At 33.2% G+C, this 19,899-nt stretch overlaps 2 protein-coding genes and 1 long non-coding RNA gene across 5 annotated transcripts; 1 reads left to right on the forward strand and 2 right to left on the reverse strand.

The window, feature by feature from the left end:
- The first annotated feature begins 271 nt into the window (after window positions 1–271).
- LOC137487778 (uncharacterized) lies at window positions 272–3,835 on the forward strand. Of its 3 annotated transcripts, none has more exons than XR_012391016.1 (7): window positions 272–368; window positions 681–736; window positions 1,286–1,345; window positions 1,449–1,534; window positions 2,060–2,174; window positions 2,439–2,550; window positions 3,607–3,835. It is a non-coding gene; the product is annotated as an uncharacterized lncRNA (long non-coding RNA). The 3 variants fall into 3 exon arrangements; XR_012391015.1 differs by having other exon boundaries at window positions 1,452–1,534; XR_011006505.2 differs by lacking the exon at window positions 1,449–1,534.
- Window positions 3,836–5,043: 1,208 nt separating this feature from the next.
- Window positions 5,044–13,338, reverse strand: ctrl (chymotrypsin-like). The gene is given in 7 exon segments (NM_001004582.1): window positions 5,044–5,250; window positions 7,600–7,730; window positions 7,812–7,992; window positions 10,430–10,511; window positions 11,933–12,012; window positions 12,134–12,237; window positions 13,273–13,338. Coding segments are annotated over 7 exon segments (786 nt in total). The 5' UTR covers window positions 13,319–13,338; the 3' UTR covers window positions 5,044–5,088.
- A 2,691-nt stretch (window positions 13,339–16,029) lies between these two features.
- si:dkey-238d18.3 lies at window positions 16,030–19,878 on the reverse strand. Its single transcript, NM_001386247.1, has 7 exons — window positions 19,670–19,878; window positions 19,169–19,302; window positions 19,006–19,085; window positions 18,444–18,525; window positions 17,877–18,060; window positions 17,635–17,765; window positions 16,030–16,324 (listed from the first exon to the last, which is right to left on the reverse strand). Exons 1-7 carry the CDS (start codon window positions 19,713–19,715, stop codon window positions 16,163–16,165), a joined length of 819 nt encoding a protein of 272 aa, NP_001373176.1. The 5' UTR covers window positions 19,716–19,878; the 3' UTR covers window positions 16,030–16,162.
- Window positions 19,879–19,899: the final 21 nt, after the last annotated feature.

Consider the following 19,899-nt stretch of genomic DNA (forward strand, 5'->3'; position numbering starts at 1 on the left):
AATAAAAAACAATGTTACTATATTGTAATCAATATCACGTTTGCACTGGTTCGGTTCAGCACTCGAGCGACTCGTATTGAACCGAATTGAACCGTTTGCTCGGGAACTATTTGATCACACTTGTTCACAAGCACATTCAGCAATATGCAATTAGTGTATAATTAGTGTATAAATGCGTGTGGCCAAGCAGTATAACGAAATAGTAATGAATCATATACTAAAAGGAATCAATTTTAGGCGGATTCGATTCTTTACTGTTCACTAAGGAGCCGATTCATAGAACCGAACGGACACGACTCGACATGCAGGCAACGGCTCTCCTAATTTGAAATTCACCTGTCGTCTTTCATCCAGCGAATTCATCCTCGGTAAGTGTTTTAAAGTCAAATTCTGTCCGTTAAAGGATTGTTTTATAAGTATTTCTGTGTATTGTGTGTGTAATTTAAAAGAATTAACCAAGTGACATTAGTTGTAGGTTCTTATGTTATGTCACGCTGTCCGTTAACAAATGGTATTTTAAACAAGAAATAACAGACGCCAGGCGGTCATTGTAGTGTTTGCGAGGTATTAGATACAGTGAGTTTATCTTGAGTAAGTTTTTGACCATACGTTAAGTTACCTGAAAAAACATAACTTTAACTTATTGTAACTTAACTGCATTAATGAATTCTCTATTTCAGCACAACACTGAAATGAAGGCGAAGTCACCATGAAAAGTTAAACGTTTACCGTTAAGGTAAGCTCTGGTCTTCACATAATCATTTTGACTAAGCTATCATTATGGTAACATTTTTCAACTGTAAGTTAGTTATTTAAGTTAAACTAAACTCATAATGAAATGAGTCTTAACTGTTTTATTAAATGGAGCTGAAAATTAAATGCAGTTGAATTATTTTAAGCTAAGGTTAATATTAACAAAATACATATTTATTTTCTATTTCTCAATAATGTTAATGAGCTTGACTTATAGTGTGTCATTAATTGTACATTTAATTTTTGCTGTTCAGGTGTACCTGAGGTGAGTGTACGTTCTGAGTACACAGATATAAGCCAAAGTCATTATCACTATATATATATATATATATATATATATATATATATATATATATATATATATATATATATATATATATATATCCTATTCTAAGAGAAATTGATGGGGTCATTGAATGATTTGTGTACAAATGTATTTTAACCCCATACAGATTGGTATCGTTGTACCATAGATTTAGATTAATTAATGTTAAGTCTTATTTTACTCTTATTATATTTATCTGTTTTTCAGCTACAGTAATTGATGTTGAAAAACTGATGCTACCAATCACTCCTCACTTGATTATTCAAGGTAATGTTGATGTCTTCCTCATTTTGATTAGATTTTGAAATGTCAAGTTGTTCACAGATTTGTTATGAGGAGTTTCATGTAAAACCTCTTTTTCTTCTTCCAGCAGTTCCTAAGATTAAAAAAAATCTGGTGTTAAAACACCAGTCTTTGTTTATTAGCAATTTTACTTGGCGTATGGAACTGGAAACTGTAAGTTTAGTTCAATATGTTATTTTATGCTATTCATTTTTGTTTTAACATGGATTGCATGTTGAAGCTATCGTTTTATAGTGGGAAAATGTAAAAGAGAATCACTGAATACAATGGCATAATGATTCTGCTTGTTCACAGAAGGTACTTGATTTAGTTTTCCTCAAGCAACACATCAGTTTTTATGACTATTGCTTGACACTTGAATTGAAGGGACAGTTCACCTAAAAATGAAAATAATAGCATCTTTGGCATCCTCTACTTGTTTCAAAATAGTTATACATTTAATTTGTTCCGTTGAACACAAACTCGTATTTTTTAAAGAAATTTGGTTCAAATATGGATGTCAATAGTTACTGGTTATTAACATTCTTCAAAATATCTGCTTTAGTGTTTAACAGAAATTCAAACTAGTTTAAAACACGTGGAGTAAATAGTGGCAAAATAGTAAACTATTCCTTTAAATATTTTATTCTGAGACTTTTATTTATATGTGTCTTGTCTTTTGTCATATTGTCCTTCTAGCCCAAATTGTGATGGACCTGGAATGCGACACCAGTTACTCTTAAGACAAGAACCGAATAAAGCACAGATGTGGAGGGATTTGCAGCCAAACTAACTGGAGGGAAGGAACCTTTAGGTAAAAGCACCTGCTTTATTTAGATCTGAAGTATTTTATTTGACATAGAGATTTATTGTTTTAATTCTAATTTAAAGCAAACAAGGTTGAGCACCCCTGGTCTAAAAGCTCAAAAATGCTGTTTCCGTGATAAGGTTAAATGTAGTTGAGAAATAGATTCATTAGGATCAATGCTTAAAGTAAACATTTTCTTCTCTCTGTAGACCAAACATGTTTACTATCCCTCACATTTTAATAAATTGTTTCTGTTTTTGTTTCTTACAGTGTGGGTGAACATACTACCTGGATGTCCAACAAAGGCTGCACAAGAGCTCATTTGATAGCACATATTCTGCCCTGTCTACATCTCTGATGACCTGGAAGTGCTTCGACATCAGTGAGTAATACATCTTTATATTGTCATGCATACAGGATTTCTGTAAGCTTAGATTTAATGTTAGTTTGTAATCAGCAGCGACTGTTTTAAAAAATTAAGTATTTAAATTATTCTCAACGTTTTACTGATGCTGTGCACAGTAACGTTATGATGATTTAGTTTGAGGAAATGTCACTGGAGAAGTGTTCGTATAAAAAATAAATCAATAAATAAATTGTATGAAATGACTCGATAAAATGTTTATTTGTCTCGCTTACATGCCATCACTGCTGCATATTGAAATACCGTAATACGAATTGACAGCAGAATATTACCACAAATATTTCATGAAGTAGGCTAGACTGCTCTTTAGTTCTCTACTCAACTTTAACACATTTCCTCGTGTCGCTGAGCCTCTCTGCAGATTTTGCCAAAAATGAATGCTTAGTGATTACTTTGTTTTATGCAAACCAAATATCAGTAACTTATCATTAGCATTATTTAAAAAAAAATCACCCACAGCTTTCATGTTCTCTAACGCAATCTTGTCTGTAAGTTAGAAGTGGATTTATACCTGTTAAAAGCCTAAAAGTATTTAATTAACATTAGTCACGTTAAATTACATTATTTTATTTATTTAATTTTAAATATGTAGCCTCTTAAAGTGAGAATGAACTGTGTTCACCCCTCTTAAATCCGTGGAAGCACTAGTTGTGTGATCATAGAATCAGATATTCAAGCTATACAGAGTCGGACATTAAGTTAAGATGAGACTTTATTTTTTACACACCTGTGTGGACACCTGACTAGCCATCTTCAAGAACAATGCCCGCTGATCTTTTCCCCATTAACGTTGACAACAAACTGTATTTCACCAACAAAAACAATTAAAAAACTGTTTTATATATATATATATATATATATATATATATATATATATATATATATATATATATATATATATATATATATATATATATAAACTGCAGTGCAGTGTTTCGTTTCTGAATGAATTAAATGGTTTGAGGCATGATTAGTTTTTACTTCAGTGATTGATTTTGCTTGTCATTTTTGCAGGATCATCATCATGCTGCTGCCCTTTTTCACTGTCCCTTTCCACATCATTTGGCCTTCATCATTTCCTGTCTTGTAGCAGTATTTTCACCTGTTTTTAAAATTGTAATAATTTTTGATGCATTAATTGTTGACTGGTTTAAATGATCAATTGTTTATTAGTGTTCTGTTTCTCTGTTATATTGAATTACTGCTACTGTTTTAGCATGGTTTACACAATAAACCTTTATTGTGAAGTTAAAGTTTCAGTTTCTTTATTTTTCTTGTACGTCTTGAACAGTTAAAATAACAATTGTGCAATTTTTGAAAATTTTTTACCCATTATAAAGTAGCACTATTAAATATAATAAAATAACATTTAATAACTGTAAAATACTATACAGTAATAATGAAAGTAACGTTAAAATACCGTAGTTCTTCATGGTAAAAATGTACAATAAAATACTGTTTTCAGTTTTGCAGTATGTGCACCACTACTGTAATTAGTGTTACAGTAAAAATCAACAACAGTAAAATGATGTATTACATTTTACAGTAAATGTAATACTAATGTAATTAGTATTACAGTAATGTTACTGTTTTATGAAATACAGCAGCTACTGGATAATTGTTGCCAGTAACTTACTGTTAATTTAACAAGAAATCGTTTACAGTGTAAAACAACATTTAAGATGTTCTGCAGTGTGCTCAGTCTGCTGGTTTGTCCTTTCACACACATTTCCATCATCATCTCTAACAAACCATTTTTTTATGTACATAGCCTACTGTAATTTGTTAAGTGCACTTCGTAGTTTATGTGCATCTTATCAAATAAAAGTTTAACCTACTCAGTTATGCTCAAGTTTTATTATGCGTATTTTCAAAAGTTATGTGAATCATGACGTTTCCATCAATCTTTTTTATGCACATCTCCAAAATGAGCTCTAAAATAGGTGTGTGGAAATGTAAGACTAATGCGAGAAATACCGCCTATCTTTAAAAAAAGGAGGAGACCGACAGAAACTTTTAGAGAATAAAACCTGCTTAGGACCAGGTTAGATTCACAGAGTAAGTTACCACGGTAACTGAATCTGAGTTAAAGTTAACTCTCTTTTAGAAACAGGCTTGACTTACCCTGCTTTCTCGAGTTTAACAAACCTTAAAACGGAAAACCCAGAGTTTCTCTCATTTCAGGGTTAAACTACTCTGAGTTTTAACTTAACCTGTTTTCTGAAACAGGCCCCAGGTGTGTTTGATTAGGGTTGGAACTAAACTGCTCAGAGCTGCGGCCAGGGCTTAATTTGTGCCAGAACACACAGGATCTGGCACCTGATTTTACCAATCCCCTCCTCAACTGCCCTCCTCATGCCGGATCCGTTGCTCCGATCTGTTCCGGGACCTCACAATTCACAAATTAATTTGTGTTTTAACTACAGTTTAAATTGACTGAGTCATTAAGCATAGTTTTTTAGTTTTTATTGGCATTTTCTTCAGAGAGCAAGAGCTCTAGTTGGAGGCAACGATCTGGTCAATCCATTGGCGAAGGTAAGAGACGCGAGCATAGACGGCAGGGGTACGAACATTGCAGTCACTGGTGCCCCAGGACACGATGCCAACCTGATACCAAGCACCTGAGCTCTCACACACCAGAGGACCACCAGAATCACCCTGTAGTTGACACACAGACACATATACGATCATTTAAGGATTAATTAATGTATGTACACTGTAAATTAAATAAAACAAAATTAAGAAAATTGTCCCACAAATTCAGGATAAGGTGGCAAAAACGTTTCCTCACAATTAAACTGAAGATATTCCAGGTGTTATATTAAAATGAAAAATGTAATTTAATTAAATCTGTGAAAAAAGATTGAAACCAAACCATTTTTTTGGGAAGAAAATGCTATATATTAGAGGTGTGAACCTACAATTCGGTTCATTTGACATCATGGTGCATTGACGGTGCTTTCCATACACAATTAGATTTTTTCTTTACAATACAAGATTTTTTTTTATTCAAATCTACCAATATATTTACATATTATTTGTAATACAGATTTGTTCTTTAATACACGCCTTAAGATATATGAACTGTACCTTTAATTTTACTTGCTCAAAGAAAACACGGGTTTTGAATGTTTTAGACAAAACTCCAATACATGCACAGAAGACAGCGTAAGCATTTATAGCAAATAAACTAATGTAAATATTATCCCGCTTGCTTTTTAAGCACTGTCAAGCGAGGTCTTACACCACTGTGATCGGTCATTGTCTTCACCCGCTCAATAGAAAGGGCTGCGATTGACTTCAGAAATGAAATCGATGTTCACCGATGAGTGACCCAGAACGAACAGCCGCAGTTACAGTCTATATGCACAAAATAGGCGGTTATGACAAATAATTCATAATAGACTCAGTGGAGAAAACTTGTACCTCAGGCACGCTCATGTCTGGATCCACAAGTATTGCTTTAACAGCCAAGAGGAGAGAAAAAGTTACGTCACGAACACGCCAGCAGGTCAAACGTCTAAAGTAAGGTGGATTTTTACAGCATTTGTAGTAGTGAATTAGCAGCTCGTGTGCTGTGCCCAGTGGCGGATTTAGGCATGGGCAATATAGGCGATCGCCCAGGGTGGCATCTTGCTGGGGGCGACACGTGGCTTTTTTACAGCAAAAAAAAAAAAAAAAGAAAAGAGCCTCAGTAAAAGCTTTGAGATTTATTTGGAGTGGGAATATCAGAATAAGATATTAGAGGCCATTCACATTTGCTGTCTTTTGTATGCACAAGATTGTTTTTCTCTATGTGCAACTAAAACAGCACTGGTGAAAGCAAACTGATGCACACAGAAAACCATTCCCGTGCGCCTCACTTGCTGCTCTGCTCTCGATGTGAATACCAGTTGTTTACATGCACTCCGATAAAATTCACGCCGCTTATATGCTGTGAAACCAGAGCAACTTTTATGCAGAGGTGTCGGCACACAGCGAGCTTTGCAAGTCGACTACAGTTACAATATGATGATGATCTTATTTTGACTAAGCATGGCTATGAAGCAGAAAGGAGAGATAATGAGTCAGAGAGGTAAGACTTAATAATTAATTAATAAATAATTACTTAATAATTAATTCTCAGCCATCAGTCGGGTCTAAGACAATAGATAATAATTACCTAAAATATTTTTTTTGTATTCTATATAATTGTCTTTTAAATTCATGCAAAAGATTTGTTAATAGATCTTAACATTTCACTCCAGTTGTGTTTTTACATTGTTTTCCAGTAACATTTAGGATTGATTTCTGTTATTTATTAAGAAAAAAATAATAATAAAAATAATAATATTAATTAATATAATAATAATAATAATATTGATTTTATTTATTTGCAATAAAGTAATAAATATAGTAAATGGGGTTGAATGTAAATGAAAATGGGGTTGATGTATTTGATATGGGGTAATTTGTCCAGGTTGCCATTTAATCTAGAACCGCCACTGGCTGTGCCTTCTTCAGTGTTAATGAAAGACTTTCCAGCAAACTCACAAGCAGTGGAACTGTGCATAATAATCAACCTTTTAAGTTTAACTCCTATGTTTTATTTACTCGCTCTCACCTCCTTCGCCATAGTATTCGACTGCAACATCACGCATAGCAGATAAATGACGTCAGAACAAAACAACTGGTTATGATCTATGACTGAATCGATATTGAATAGTCCCCATCTGCATCGGGGTGCACTGATGAAACTATTAATTTTGACACATTTATTTTTATTATTATTGATATTTTAATTTTGTAAAAATTGTATTAAACTTTCTAAAGATTAAGAGATTTTAAGATTTTAGCTATCGAATGTAAATGCAAAGTTATTTTCAAACAGTCTATTTTTTCATATCTAATAGGGCAGACTGTGTACATGTTAGAAATGTGTGCTACTTTTAAACAGTATTAAACAGGGGGCAAATACTTTCACTCAGTAGAAAAGTACATTTCCAATGTAAATCTAGCATGACATACCTGGCAAGAGGAGACACCGGAGGCTCCAGCACAGATCATGGCGTCTGTGATTCTGTTCTGGCCCCAGTATTGCTTACACTGAGCTGGACTCAGAAGAGGCAATGCGGTCTGCTGCAGGATACGAGGGCTTGCTGTGAAAACAAAAGAAGAAAATCTAAGGCATAGTCATTGTGTGACAGGTATTGAATTGGCATTAATTGAGCTATATTTACAGGTGCTTCCAGTTTTGCCCCATCCAGTGGTGACGCAGCGAGTTCCAGATGGGATGCTGGTGGAGGAGGCCGCCAGACACACAGGAGAGATGCGAGACGTCAGCTGGGCTGGAGAGGACAGTTTCAGCAGGGTAATGTCATTGTTGAAGTTCTGACTATTGTAGTAAGGATGAGTGATGGCCTAGAGTGGAAGAAAACATATTGTCTGTTTAATTTAAATGTTAACACTTTACAATAAGCTTTTATTAGCTAATACATTTGCTAACGTGAATAAGTAATAACCAATACTAGTACAGCATTTATTATGGTTCCAACATTTACTAATGAATTATTAAAATCCAAAGTCAAAACTTGTTAAAATTAATGCACTGTGAGTTACCAAAGAATGACCTACAGACAGCTAAAGTGAATTATTAAAATTATAAATTTAATTTAATTAAAAAAAAAAAAAATCCTAAATGATGTTCAACAAAGCAAGGGATTTTTCACAGAATTTCCTATAATATTATTTCGTGTGGGGAAAGTCTTGTTTGTTTTATTTCAACTAGAATGAAAGCAGTTTTTATTATTTTTTTAAATAATTTTGTGGTCAATACTATTAGCCCCCTTAAACATTTTTTTTCGATTGTCTACAGAACAAACCACTGATATAAAATGACTTGCCTATATAAAAAGGAGACAGTTTGACTCAAACAATTTGAAATGAAGCAAGCGATACTTGCAGATAGTGACTCAAAGTACAGAAATTATTTATTCCTATAATTGCAAAGCTTACATTTCTGCAGAACTTTGCATTTAAATATATTCTTTTAGCAGATGCTTTTATCCAAAGAGACTTAATGTGGACTTAAATGATAAATGAGGATACAAGAAGCACTTCAAATCCTTAGAGAGTAGCAGAATATAAAGGCTATCACAAGTCAAAGTTATTAAGTCTACAATTCCAAGTTATATTTATTTTATTTTATTTTTTGGAGGTTGCCACAGCCGAATGGACTGGAATGAACAACTATTCCAGCATATGTTTTATTCAGCGGATGCCCTTCCAGTAGCAACTCAGTAACAAGAAATCTATACACTCACACACACACACTACTTCTAATTTAGTTCATCCAATTCAGCTATAGCCCATGTCTTTGGACTGTGGGGGAACCCGGAGCAACCGGAGGAAACCCATACAAACACAAGGAGAACATGCAAACTCCACAAAGAAATGCGCAACTGACCCAGTTGGGACTCTAACTTGCGACTTTCATGTTGTGAGGTAACAGTGTTAACCACTGAGCCACTATCCTGCCCCTATTTGATTTGATTTGATTTGATTTGAAAAGAGTGTGTCCAATTTCTCCAGTCTTCAGAGTGACACTGTTTTTCAGAAATCATATGCTGATGAATATGCTGATTTAATGCCATAAAGCAAAATTTCTTATGAACTTATTAGACTGAAAACAGTTTTGCTGATTAGTATTTTTGTAGAAACAAAATTCTGTAGAAAATACAGGATACTTTTATGAACTGAAAGTTCAGAATAACAGAATTCATTGGAAACAGAAATAGTGTATAACATTGAAATGCATTTACTGGCACTTATCATAAATTTAATGCATCCTTGCTGAATATGAGTAAGTAATAATACAGTAAGCCATACAGTAAGCCCATTATTTCTTAAAAATCTTAATGACCTCGTACTTTTGAATGGTTACAAGTAATTCTTGTAGTAAGCAATTGAATGACCTTTAAATCTACTGAGAACTTTGGTTTTTATAGAGGCTTCACTGATATCCATCACGTTTAATGCAAATTTAAAAAATGCAAATCTTGTGGCTTTACAAAGAAAAAAAAAGAGTAAATTGTGGCTCAAACACAAAGGTGTCTGTTTCTAAGAAACTGTTGTTTTAAAGGAAGCAAGCAATACTTTTACGTACTGTATATCATAATGACAAATCTCTGTGGTTTCAGATGCTCACAATATAATGTGTTGAGCAGACAGTGAGTCAAATGAAAGGTATTCTGGGCCAATATCATTTTAATGGGATGAAAAAAGTAGATGTAAATGTAAAATAAGTCTCTGATGTTCCTAGAGTGTGTATGTGAAATTTCAGCTCAAAATACCCCACAGATATATTTTTATAACTCTTTAAAACAGCCCCTTTTAGGCTTTAATTCAAATTGTGCCATTCGGATTACTGTCACTTTAAATGCAACTGATATTGTGCTCCAGACAACTTTTCAAAAGAGGGTGGAGCTACAAATGCCTATGCGCCAGCATAGTGACAGATTCAAAATAGGACTAACGCTATCATTTGTGAAACTTCACATTTATTAGTCACTGACATTAAAATGGCAGACGGCTGCTTCTCATTTAGGATTGTTTATGCAATGAGGAAGAGATCATCACTAGTGGGCGGAGCTTTCCCCCTTTGATAACACGTACAGGAGAATGTCAATCAAAGTGTTTCCGCACACTGCTTTTATCAAGTGTGATAATAAATATAGAATTAATACATTTTATTATGAGTAAGCTGCTTAAATTCGAACAATGTTGTCACACAGCGGTGTTTAAAAGCCTTATAAAAGTGATTTTTGCATAATAGGTCCTCTTAAAGATGTTACTGTACCTTAGCGATGCTTTTAACCTGAACAGACTCAGCGCTGGAGCCGCGGTCATGCTCTCCAAGAATCACATAGTGATATCCAGCCCTAGCAGAAAAACAAGGTTTAAATTGGAAGCATGGAATATAGATCTCAGTAAAGATATGCATTCAGTTATTGCTTTTACTACTCTACTAGCAAGACGTTTAATATTATTCAAGTGGAAAAGAGTAGACCCTCCAGCACACGCTTGCTGGATAAATGAAGTTATGTCTTACATTCAATTGGAAAAGATTAAATACATGATTCGAGGCTCGAAACGCAAGACAAATGGTCTCCCTTTCTTAAATACTTGAAGAATATTTGAATATTTGAAGAACTCCCTGGCCTTTAGAATAAATTTATTTCTTTATTTTAATTTTATTTAATAAAATGTTTTCTTCAAAGTTATTTCTATTTTGTACTCTTTGGGTGTTATCAAACTCTTCATGTCAAATGATAACGTATTCATTAAAAATATGACAATGTTTTGCCTCACTGTTAACTTTGATTTATCGAGCTATTCTTTTAGATGTTGCCAAGCATCTCATGTTAAATGATAACATATGGACTGAACAAATATGATCGACTCTGTTTTATCACTGTCAACTCAGAAACTCTGGAATGACATATCACTTTAATTTTGTTTAGGCTAGATTATTATTTTATTTAACAAACCAACACAATCTCACGACAGCTTGTTTTGGTGCTAAAGCATATAGCAGACTTGTTTTGAAGCACTTCACCCCAAAGCTTATTTTGTTATTCTTTTTTATCTAGCAGTTAACTGACCAACGAAAAATACATTAGAATTAAAATACAAATTATAGCAAATGATATTCGTTTAAATTTATTTTTTCAAGAAAAATATATGAATTATATTTTTATTTTGCGCCCGTCCAACTGTGCAATGATTTGTTCTGCTCCTTCGAAAATAAGGATTTTATTAATGCTTCACTGCTTCACAGCTGCTGGCAGCATGTTCATGCAAAGTGTTTAATAGCAAGATTGGCAGGAAAATATACATTTAGATTTCAAAGTAAATATCTTAATATTAAAAAGGAATCATACGTTTGATCCTGTCAATGTCATCTTAAATATTGTAGCTTAGTTGTCTTTTTAATGATTATTGAAGGAATTATAATGCTTTGTTTCATTGTTTATTTTTATTTACAAGTAGCAGAGTATTTACAGCTAATGTATAGGCTATTTCTGTCCGTTCGCATCTCGTCCCTTTGTGCCACCTGGCGGCATAGTCCCAAACTGTGGTCATACCTAAAAAACACATTTTTCTCCTTTAGAACGGCGGCGGTACATAGAGCTTCAGTAATGGCCATATTAAAGTATCACCTACTGTATTTTATTTGTAAGTTTCCTTTTCTTTTTCTTTTCTTTCAATGTCATGGTTGTGATATAAATAAATAAATATAAAAAAGTGAAGCATAAAACCAATATTTAGACTCAGTTTATGAAAATATAAAGGTTTTTACTGAACACGGCAGTGGGCAGCGGTGACAACCCAATACTGGTTGATCAGGGATCCACCGCAGAAATGGAAGCCATTGGATTGCTGTGTAAAAACATTGTTGGTTTTAATGCCCTTATCATGCAGTTTTGTTTATAACAACAACAACACAACAACAAAAACTCTAGTTGATTAATAAGAGTTTTGCATAATTAAGACAAGTTACCTGGAGAGAGACCTGCCAGGGCCAGGAGCCAGACACTGCATTCTCTCCATTCACAATTCTGTTGTAGCCACTAATAACAGGCTTAATGGCTGGCACTCCACAGCCTGTGAGAAGGAAATTAATGGAATTATAGACAAACAAGTTTTTTTTTTTAACTTAAAACTGAACTTCTGATACACTTTACGTTGAAGTCAGAGTTATTAGTCCTGCTAAATTAAAAGAAAACAAACCACTGTTGTCCAATGACTTGCCTAATTACCTTAACTTGATTAGTTAACCTATTTAACCCAGTTAAGTCTTTAAATTACACTTTAAGCAGTGTAATATATTTAAATTGCACAAGTAATAACTAGTAAAATTTGATGTACTGTACTGTCTTCTTGGCAAAGACTAAAGAATTTAGGGTAACACTATATTTTGTTGGTCCATTTGAGTATTAGTAGACTGTCTGCTTATTATCTGCTGATACTGCTCCTTTAACAGACATTTAACTGACTATAAGAAACTTAGCAAGTATATGTCAACTCATACTAACCCTTACCCAACCAACAGTCTACTTAAAATCTATTGAGAATTGGTTGACATGTAGATGCAATGTAACAAACGGACCATCGAAATAAAATGTGACCGAATTATTAAGTTATTAGTATTTTTCTTAGTTTAGCCTTTAACTGCAAGTTCATTTTAAAATAAATTTTAATTCTCTGGTTCTAAATTTATCTTATTGCTGTAAAATGTTGACATATTAGATATTTTTGTCGTTTCTATTCTAAATATCAAAAAATAAAAAAGAAATAAAGAAATCCTAAATCAAGAAGCATTTTCTAGACAAGCAAAACATATGTCTTGTTTTAAGAAATAATATGTCAAAATTAGGCTCTTTTTCTTTAAAACAAGCAAAATAACCATGTCAAAAGAAAAAACAAGATTATTTTTTCCATGTTTTAAGGAAAAACTCACTTAATTTTGGCATATTATTTCCTAAAACAAGTCAATGTTTTTTGCTTGTCTAAAAAATGCTTCGAATTAAGAATGTTGAGATATTTGGACTAGAAACTAGACAAAAAATAAATAAAAAAACTAAAAAAAGCATTATCTGAAGTATACCCATCTCATTGAAAGCTGCAAAAGAAACTCACCCAGAGTGGAGGCCACCAAAGCAAAACAGCTAATGATCCAGAGCATTTTGGAGACTTATAATTTCCTGCTGTTTTTTTCCACCCATTCTCACCTCCGCTTTATATTCTCCCAGAATCTGATAAAACTGGGAATTCATCAAGGTGCTTCCATGCAGCTGGCAGGATCTCAGAGCTCAGGAACGTTCATATCTTGTTCAGTACAGTAGTGACAAAAAGTATGTTGAAATATTGATCAAGTGGGTCAACAACTAAAAAAAGAGGGTTGTTCGCCAGCCTTTGTTGAAACAAATATTTTCTGAATGCATTCAGGAATGAGAAAACCTGAGACCTTATTCTTTAACCTGTAAATTTATAACCTGAAGTTCTTATCAACCCTATACAATCTAACAGCAAATATACCATATAAGAAAATGCAAAGATTTAAAACTCAACACATTTTGATTACATTCTTTTTTTGTGCATGTGTATTTAGTTGTTAAACACCATAAATTCATCTGAAATGATATTTAACTCTGATGGTTTCTATAAGAGAATGTCTATAAGGTGACAAAACGCCGATCGCTCGAATGCTGACACCATGGGAATGCTCATAGTCTGCACAGGTTTTGCAACCATGATCAAGGACAACCGAGAGAAAAATAACAGGACATGCAGAGAAGTAGAATGTATTTTCTGATACAACAGATGCTTGGAAATGTACAGAATAAATAAATAATCAGGAATTAATGTTTGTCTTTTACTCAGATTTAAGCATCTGAGGATTGAGAAAATCAGATATTCCTATATGTCGTCTTTATCAAATTGCTTATTTTAAAGCTTCAGATAAATGTCATAAAAAATAAAATGTCAAATATGGGTGTAAATTATTCCCTTATTCGTTGTAACATACATTTATATACTGAATAAAAGGAAGAGAATATTTTGATCATACAAAATGTTATTATATTTGAACTGAATAAAAATTTATTGTTAATATAGAGAATAGTAAAAAAATATATAAAGATTTTATATGAAAATTAATTAAGTTTTTTGGACCATGTGATGATGACAGTAAATAATATTTGACTAGATATTTTTTAAGACGCTTCTAAACAGCTTAAAGTGACATTTAAAGGCTTAACTAGGTTAATTAGGTTAACTAGACAGGTTTGGGTAATTAGGCAAGTTATTGTATAATGATGGTTTGTTTTGTAGACTATCAAAAAAAAAAAATAGCTTAAAGGGGCTAATAATTTGACCTTAAAATGGCTTTCAAAAAATTAATAACTGATTTTATTTTTATCGAAATAAAACAAATAATAATTTATCCAGAAGAAAAAATATTATCAAACATACTGTGAAAATTTCCTTGCTCTGTTAAACATCATTTGGAAAATATAAAAAATAAAAAATAACAAATTCAAAGGTGGGCTAATAATTCCTCAACTGTATATTACAGTATATATACCAGTGTTTCTCAACTGGTGGGTCGCAACCCAAAAGTGGGTCGTGGGAACATTTTCAGTGGGTCGCAGAGTGTGTGGTCAAAAAACAACAAAAGTTTAATCTATTTTGCTTAAACTGGACTTTTATTTTGAAATGCATGCGCGACAACCCTACTGTTTGACATGTGAAATTTAATTTAATTTTAGCAACAAATGTGTCGAAGCGCAAGTGCAACCCCGAATATATAAAGTATGGACATACATATTTTGATGACAAAAAAGACTTAAAGTCTCAGTTTGTCATATGTAGTAAGATGCTCTCACAAGAGAGCATTAAACCGTCTGAATTAAAAGACATTTAGAAATGTTCAGTTTAGTTCATGGTAACTGAATCTTTCCTCACCCTAACCACTGTTAACAGTATTTGTTGTTTTTTGTTTGTAATTTTTTTTATAATTTGATACATTTTGTTAAATGACAGCCATAAAATATTGTTTATTTGTAAGTCTATGTGATTTTCTTATGATTTATCTGTCAGTACTTGTGTATGTTAACAAATAAATATAAATTAATTATAATTCCTATAATTGTATTATAGTTTCTAAAAATTTGGGTCGCGACCTGATGACCATGTAAAAATTTGGGTCCTATGGCCAAACCAGTTGAGAACCCCTGATATATACTGTATGTAATATTTTCCAAACAGTGTTTAACAGAGCAATGAGTTTTTCATAGTATATCCTATGATATTTTTTCTCCTAGAGAAAGTCTTATCTGTTTTATTTTGGCTAGAATAAAAGCAGTTTAAAAAAATTCAAAAAACATTTTAAGGTCAAAATTATTAGCCCCTTTAAGCAATAGGTAATTTTTGGATTGTCTATAGAACAAACCGTCATCATACAATGGCAACTAATTATCCTAACTTGGCTAATTAACCTGGTTAAGCTTTTACATTGCACTTATATTATATCAGACAATATATTTTGGTTAAATCACTGAATGACATTTTAGTCTTAATTTTTTATCATAAAAATATACTGCACACATTCTAGTTTATAAATAAAAGAAAATAAACTGTATTAAATGTGATGCTTAAAAATATCTATATTTAATCAGGGAAATAAAATATTTATCTACATTTAAACACCCACTTGACACATATTTTGACAAGATTTGATCACTGTGTTACCACAAATAAGCATACCAGGTAGGCCCAAAAGCATACCAGGTAGGCCCAAAATCATTCACTGAATATTTATCTAATCAAAAGTATGCATATAAAACAAACAAATGTAGTGTAATACAAGAGTAATAAAACTGTGGATACATGAGTGTTATATAAATTGCCTTTAATAATTTCTTTAGCATTATGTCATGTGGTACTTTCAGTTTTCAATTTAGTAGCATGTCAAAAATACAGTAGGTTATGAAGACATGGTTTCATCACTGAAATACTTGCTAGTGCTCTAGTTTGATCTAATAATTTCATCAATCCATTTTCGAAAGTAAGAGACGCGGGCATAGACTAATGGAAAATCCACACGGCAGTCTCTGTTGCCCCAGGAAACGATGCCCACTTGATACCAAACACCTGAGCTCTCACACATCAGAGGGCCACCAGAATCACCCTGCATTTGACAGAAAGACATCAGTCATCAGTATTGTAATTTAAAAGTAAAAGTTTAAAAGTATTTATGGGTTATTCACTCTAAAATTAACATATCTTGGTCATCATTTAATCAACCTCATGCGGTGGCAAATAAGAAATTAGATCATATTCAGAACACAAATAGAGATAATGTCAATTAAATTTGAAAGTTTTATGCCCTCTGTTGAAAGTGTATGCACCCAGACCTCTAACGTTTAAAAAATAGATTTAACTAATAATAAATCCATATGAAAAAATTGGTAAAAGACACCATCACTTTAACATCCATCAGCAAATAATATCCGAGTCTGGTTCAAATAATCAGTTGATCAATCATCGATTTCTGACATGTGCATACGTTTCCTTCAAAGGATGCCGCCTCTGAAATGACACGCAGCTAACGTTTACCACAGTAAAGTTCAAAGTGTCTTCTTTCCAATGATACATAATTTGTGTTTGTAGCTTACTGGAGTCAGGAACTGTTACTATTTAAAGTTAGGTAGGTGTAAATCCCCAAAATTGAGTGCTGGCTAACAGGTTAAATATGGTCATGCTTGCTTAATGTGTGACAACCAATCAGGTTAATTTTTTGCAAGGACAAATGTTTGTTCTTAGATGTCAAGCAGGTGGTTGAGCTTCTGAAATCGCATACTTTTATGTACAGCAAATTTGTAGTATGTACAAATTTGTAGTATTTGAAAAAAGCAGGCGTCACGGTGGCACAATGATCGCCTCACAGCATGAAGGCTGCTGTGATCGCCTCTCAGCAAGAAGGCTGCTGGTTCAAGCCTCAGCTGGGTCAGTCGGCATTTCTGTGTGGAGTTTGCATGTTCTCCTCGTATTGGTGTGGGTTTCCTCCGGGTGCTCCGGTTTCCCCCACAAGTTCAAAAACATCTGATACAGGTGAATTAGGTAAGCTAAAATAGTCTGTAGTGTATGTGTGTGAATGAGTATTTATGGATGTTTCCCAGTGATGGGTTGCAGATGGAAGAGCATCCGCTGAATGAATAAAACATATGCTGGATAAGTTGGAGGTTCATTCCGCTGTGGCGACCCCAGATTAATAAAGGGACTAAGTCAAAAAGAAAATGAATGAATGAATGAATGAATGAAAGAATGAAAATGCTCTAAAGCAAATCTCAACATTTGGATTTTAAAATTGTAAGAAATCTCATCAGTCATTTTCAGAATGAAACAAAAATGATGTTTTACAAAATATAAACCATAAATTCTTAATTTAAAAAAAGTTATAATATATATTTGTATGATTGTACATCTGTCTTCATTTACCTGGCAAGATGAGGATCCAGAGCCTCCAGCACAGATCATGCTGTTGGTGATTTTGCTCGCCCCAAAAATCTGCTTACATTGAGACTGACTCACTATTGGTATGGTGGCTTCCTGCAGGATACGAGCGCTCACTAAAAGAACAAAAAAAATATATTGTGAGAGTTTGATTAAGAAAGACCCAGCTGTTGTTATACAGGAGTTATAGGCCAAGTTGACACAGACATTATGAACTGCAGGCTTACGTTCAGTTTTAGTTCTGCCCCAGCCAGTTGTGACACAAAGAGTTCCGGGGACAATTTTTGAAGAAGAACTTGCCAAACATACGGGAGATACAAGGGAAGTCATTTGTGCTGGACTGGATAATTTAAGCAGAGTAACATCATTGTTAAATAAGGTCTGTATGTTGTTGTCAGGATGGGTGATGACCTGTAAGTGTAGGAAGAAAAAAGTCAAGTTAAATGGAAAATATGTATTTCATTGATAAAAAAGCAGCAATCATTTATAAATAATATCTATCTATCTCTCCATCCATCCATCCATCTAGTGCAGTTTCCACAAAAGTATTATGCATCATAAGGGTTTTCAACATTGATAATAAGAAATGCTCTTTAAGAATCAAATCATTATCATTTTCAATGGTAATATTTAATTATGTATGTTAAAATTTAATATGTAATATTTGACAATATTACTGTTTTTACGCTTATCAAACAATTTTGATGGGTAACTTTTTTAAAGTGTTGTTTAATTTAAAAAAAATATTTTTTTTTAAATGCACACTGTAGTAATCACATTAAAATAAATGATACCTTTGCAATTTCTTTGACCTGAACTGTTCCATCATTGGAGCTACGGTCATGTTGTCCTAGGACTACATAGTGACTTCTAGCCCTAGTAAGACAGTGACAGAGAGCTGCATTAAAATTTTACACACACACACACTTAAAAAGACTACATTAAGTATGTTTTTTAAGCATTTGAACTACAAGGACATAAAACCTCATAAGTCCGTATAAACCACCTCAATGCTGAAATACATACAATAGGTCATACCCATGTCATACATTTAAACCACCCAAATCAGTACACACACCTTTATACGTGGTTTGCATGGACTCCATAATGTATTTTACACTGTAAAAATTATTTATTATATGGCCCTACCTCTAAACCCAACCCTTGCAAAATGTTGCTAATTTTGAATGTCGTAAGATCCTGTTAAATATGATTTTTAAGCATTTTCAATTACAGGGAGATAATACATTTAAACCACCTTAATAGAGCATAACTAAATAATACCCATGTCATTATGCAGTAATCTAAAAACCAAACCCTAACTTGAGAAACATGCACACACACACAGATTCTTACTGAATTTGACAGTGGGCAGCAGTGAGGACCCAAAATTTGTTGATCAGAGAGCCTCCACATAAATGCTCGCCACTGGATGTCTGGTTTAAATATTGAGAATTCCATTAGTAGGGAATTAAAATGACAAACTTTTAACAGTCATTTTGTATTTAAACAACTTTACCTTGATAGAAACCTGCCAGGGCCAACGCAGAGCATCCACTCCCTGCATTATACCTTCATGAATGTCTCCATCAATAGGTTTTTTAGTGGTTGATTCTTTAGCAGCCCAACCTAATGGCTGACGCACACCACAACCTATTAACAAAGTTTAAAATGAGACAAATAAGAATCCAAATATCACAGCTCATTACTGTAAAAAAAAAACATTGACTCAACCTAAAATTGTAAGGCAACTTGCTGCAGTTTTTTTTTTTGTTGACTCAACCTAAATCGAGTAAACAATAGTACTTGGGTTAAAAGTTGAGTCAAGTCAACTAAAAAAAAACAGCAGCAAGTTGCCTTATAATATTAAGTTGAGTCGACTTTTTGTGTTTACACTACATAATTTGTTTACTGTGGTGTTTTTTGGAGTCTTTGTATGGATTTGTATTCACTGTACATTATACTTTTTTAATTACATATTTAAATCAAAATAATAATAATAATAAAAAAAAAAACTCACCCAGAGTGGAAGCCACAAAAGCCAAAAAGCTAATGATCCAGATCATGTTGTTGTAGACAAGCACCTACTGCCTTGCTGTTGTTCCCATTAGGACTCTCTCTGGCTTTATATTCTGTCTAGTATCTGATACATTTCCCAATTACAACATCCATGCAATTAGGCGGAGCTTAGGAATGTAACTGTCATACGAGGAAACAAAAAAAATTAATATTGACAATAATAGGTGGACC

This window comes from Danio rerio, chromosome 15, assembly GCF_049306965.1.
Source record: "Danio rerio strain Tuebingen ecotype United States chromosome 15, GRCz12tu, whole genome shotgun sequence".
NCBI classification, from domain to species: domain Eukaryota; kingdom Metazoa; phylum Chordata; class Actinopteri; order Cypriniformes; family Danionidae; genus Danio; species Danio rerio.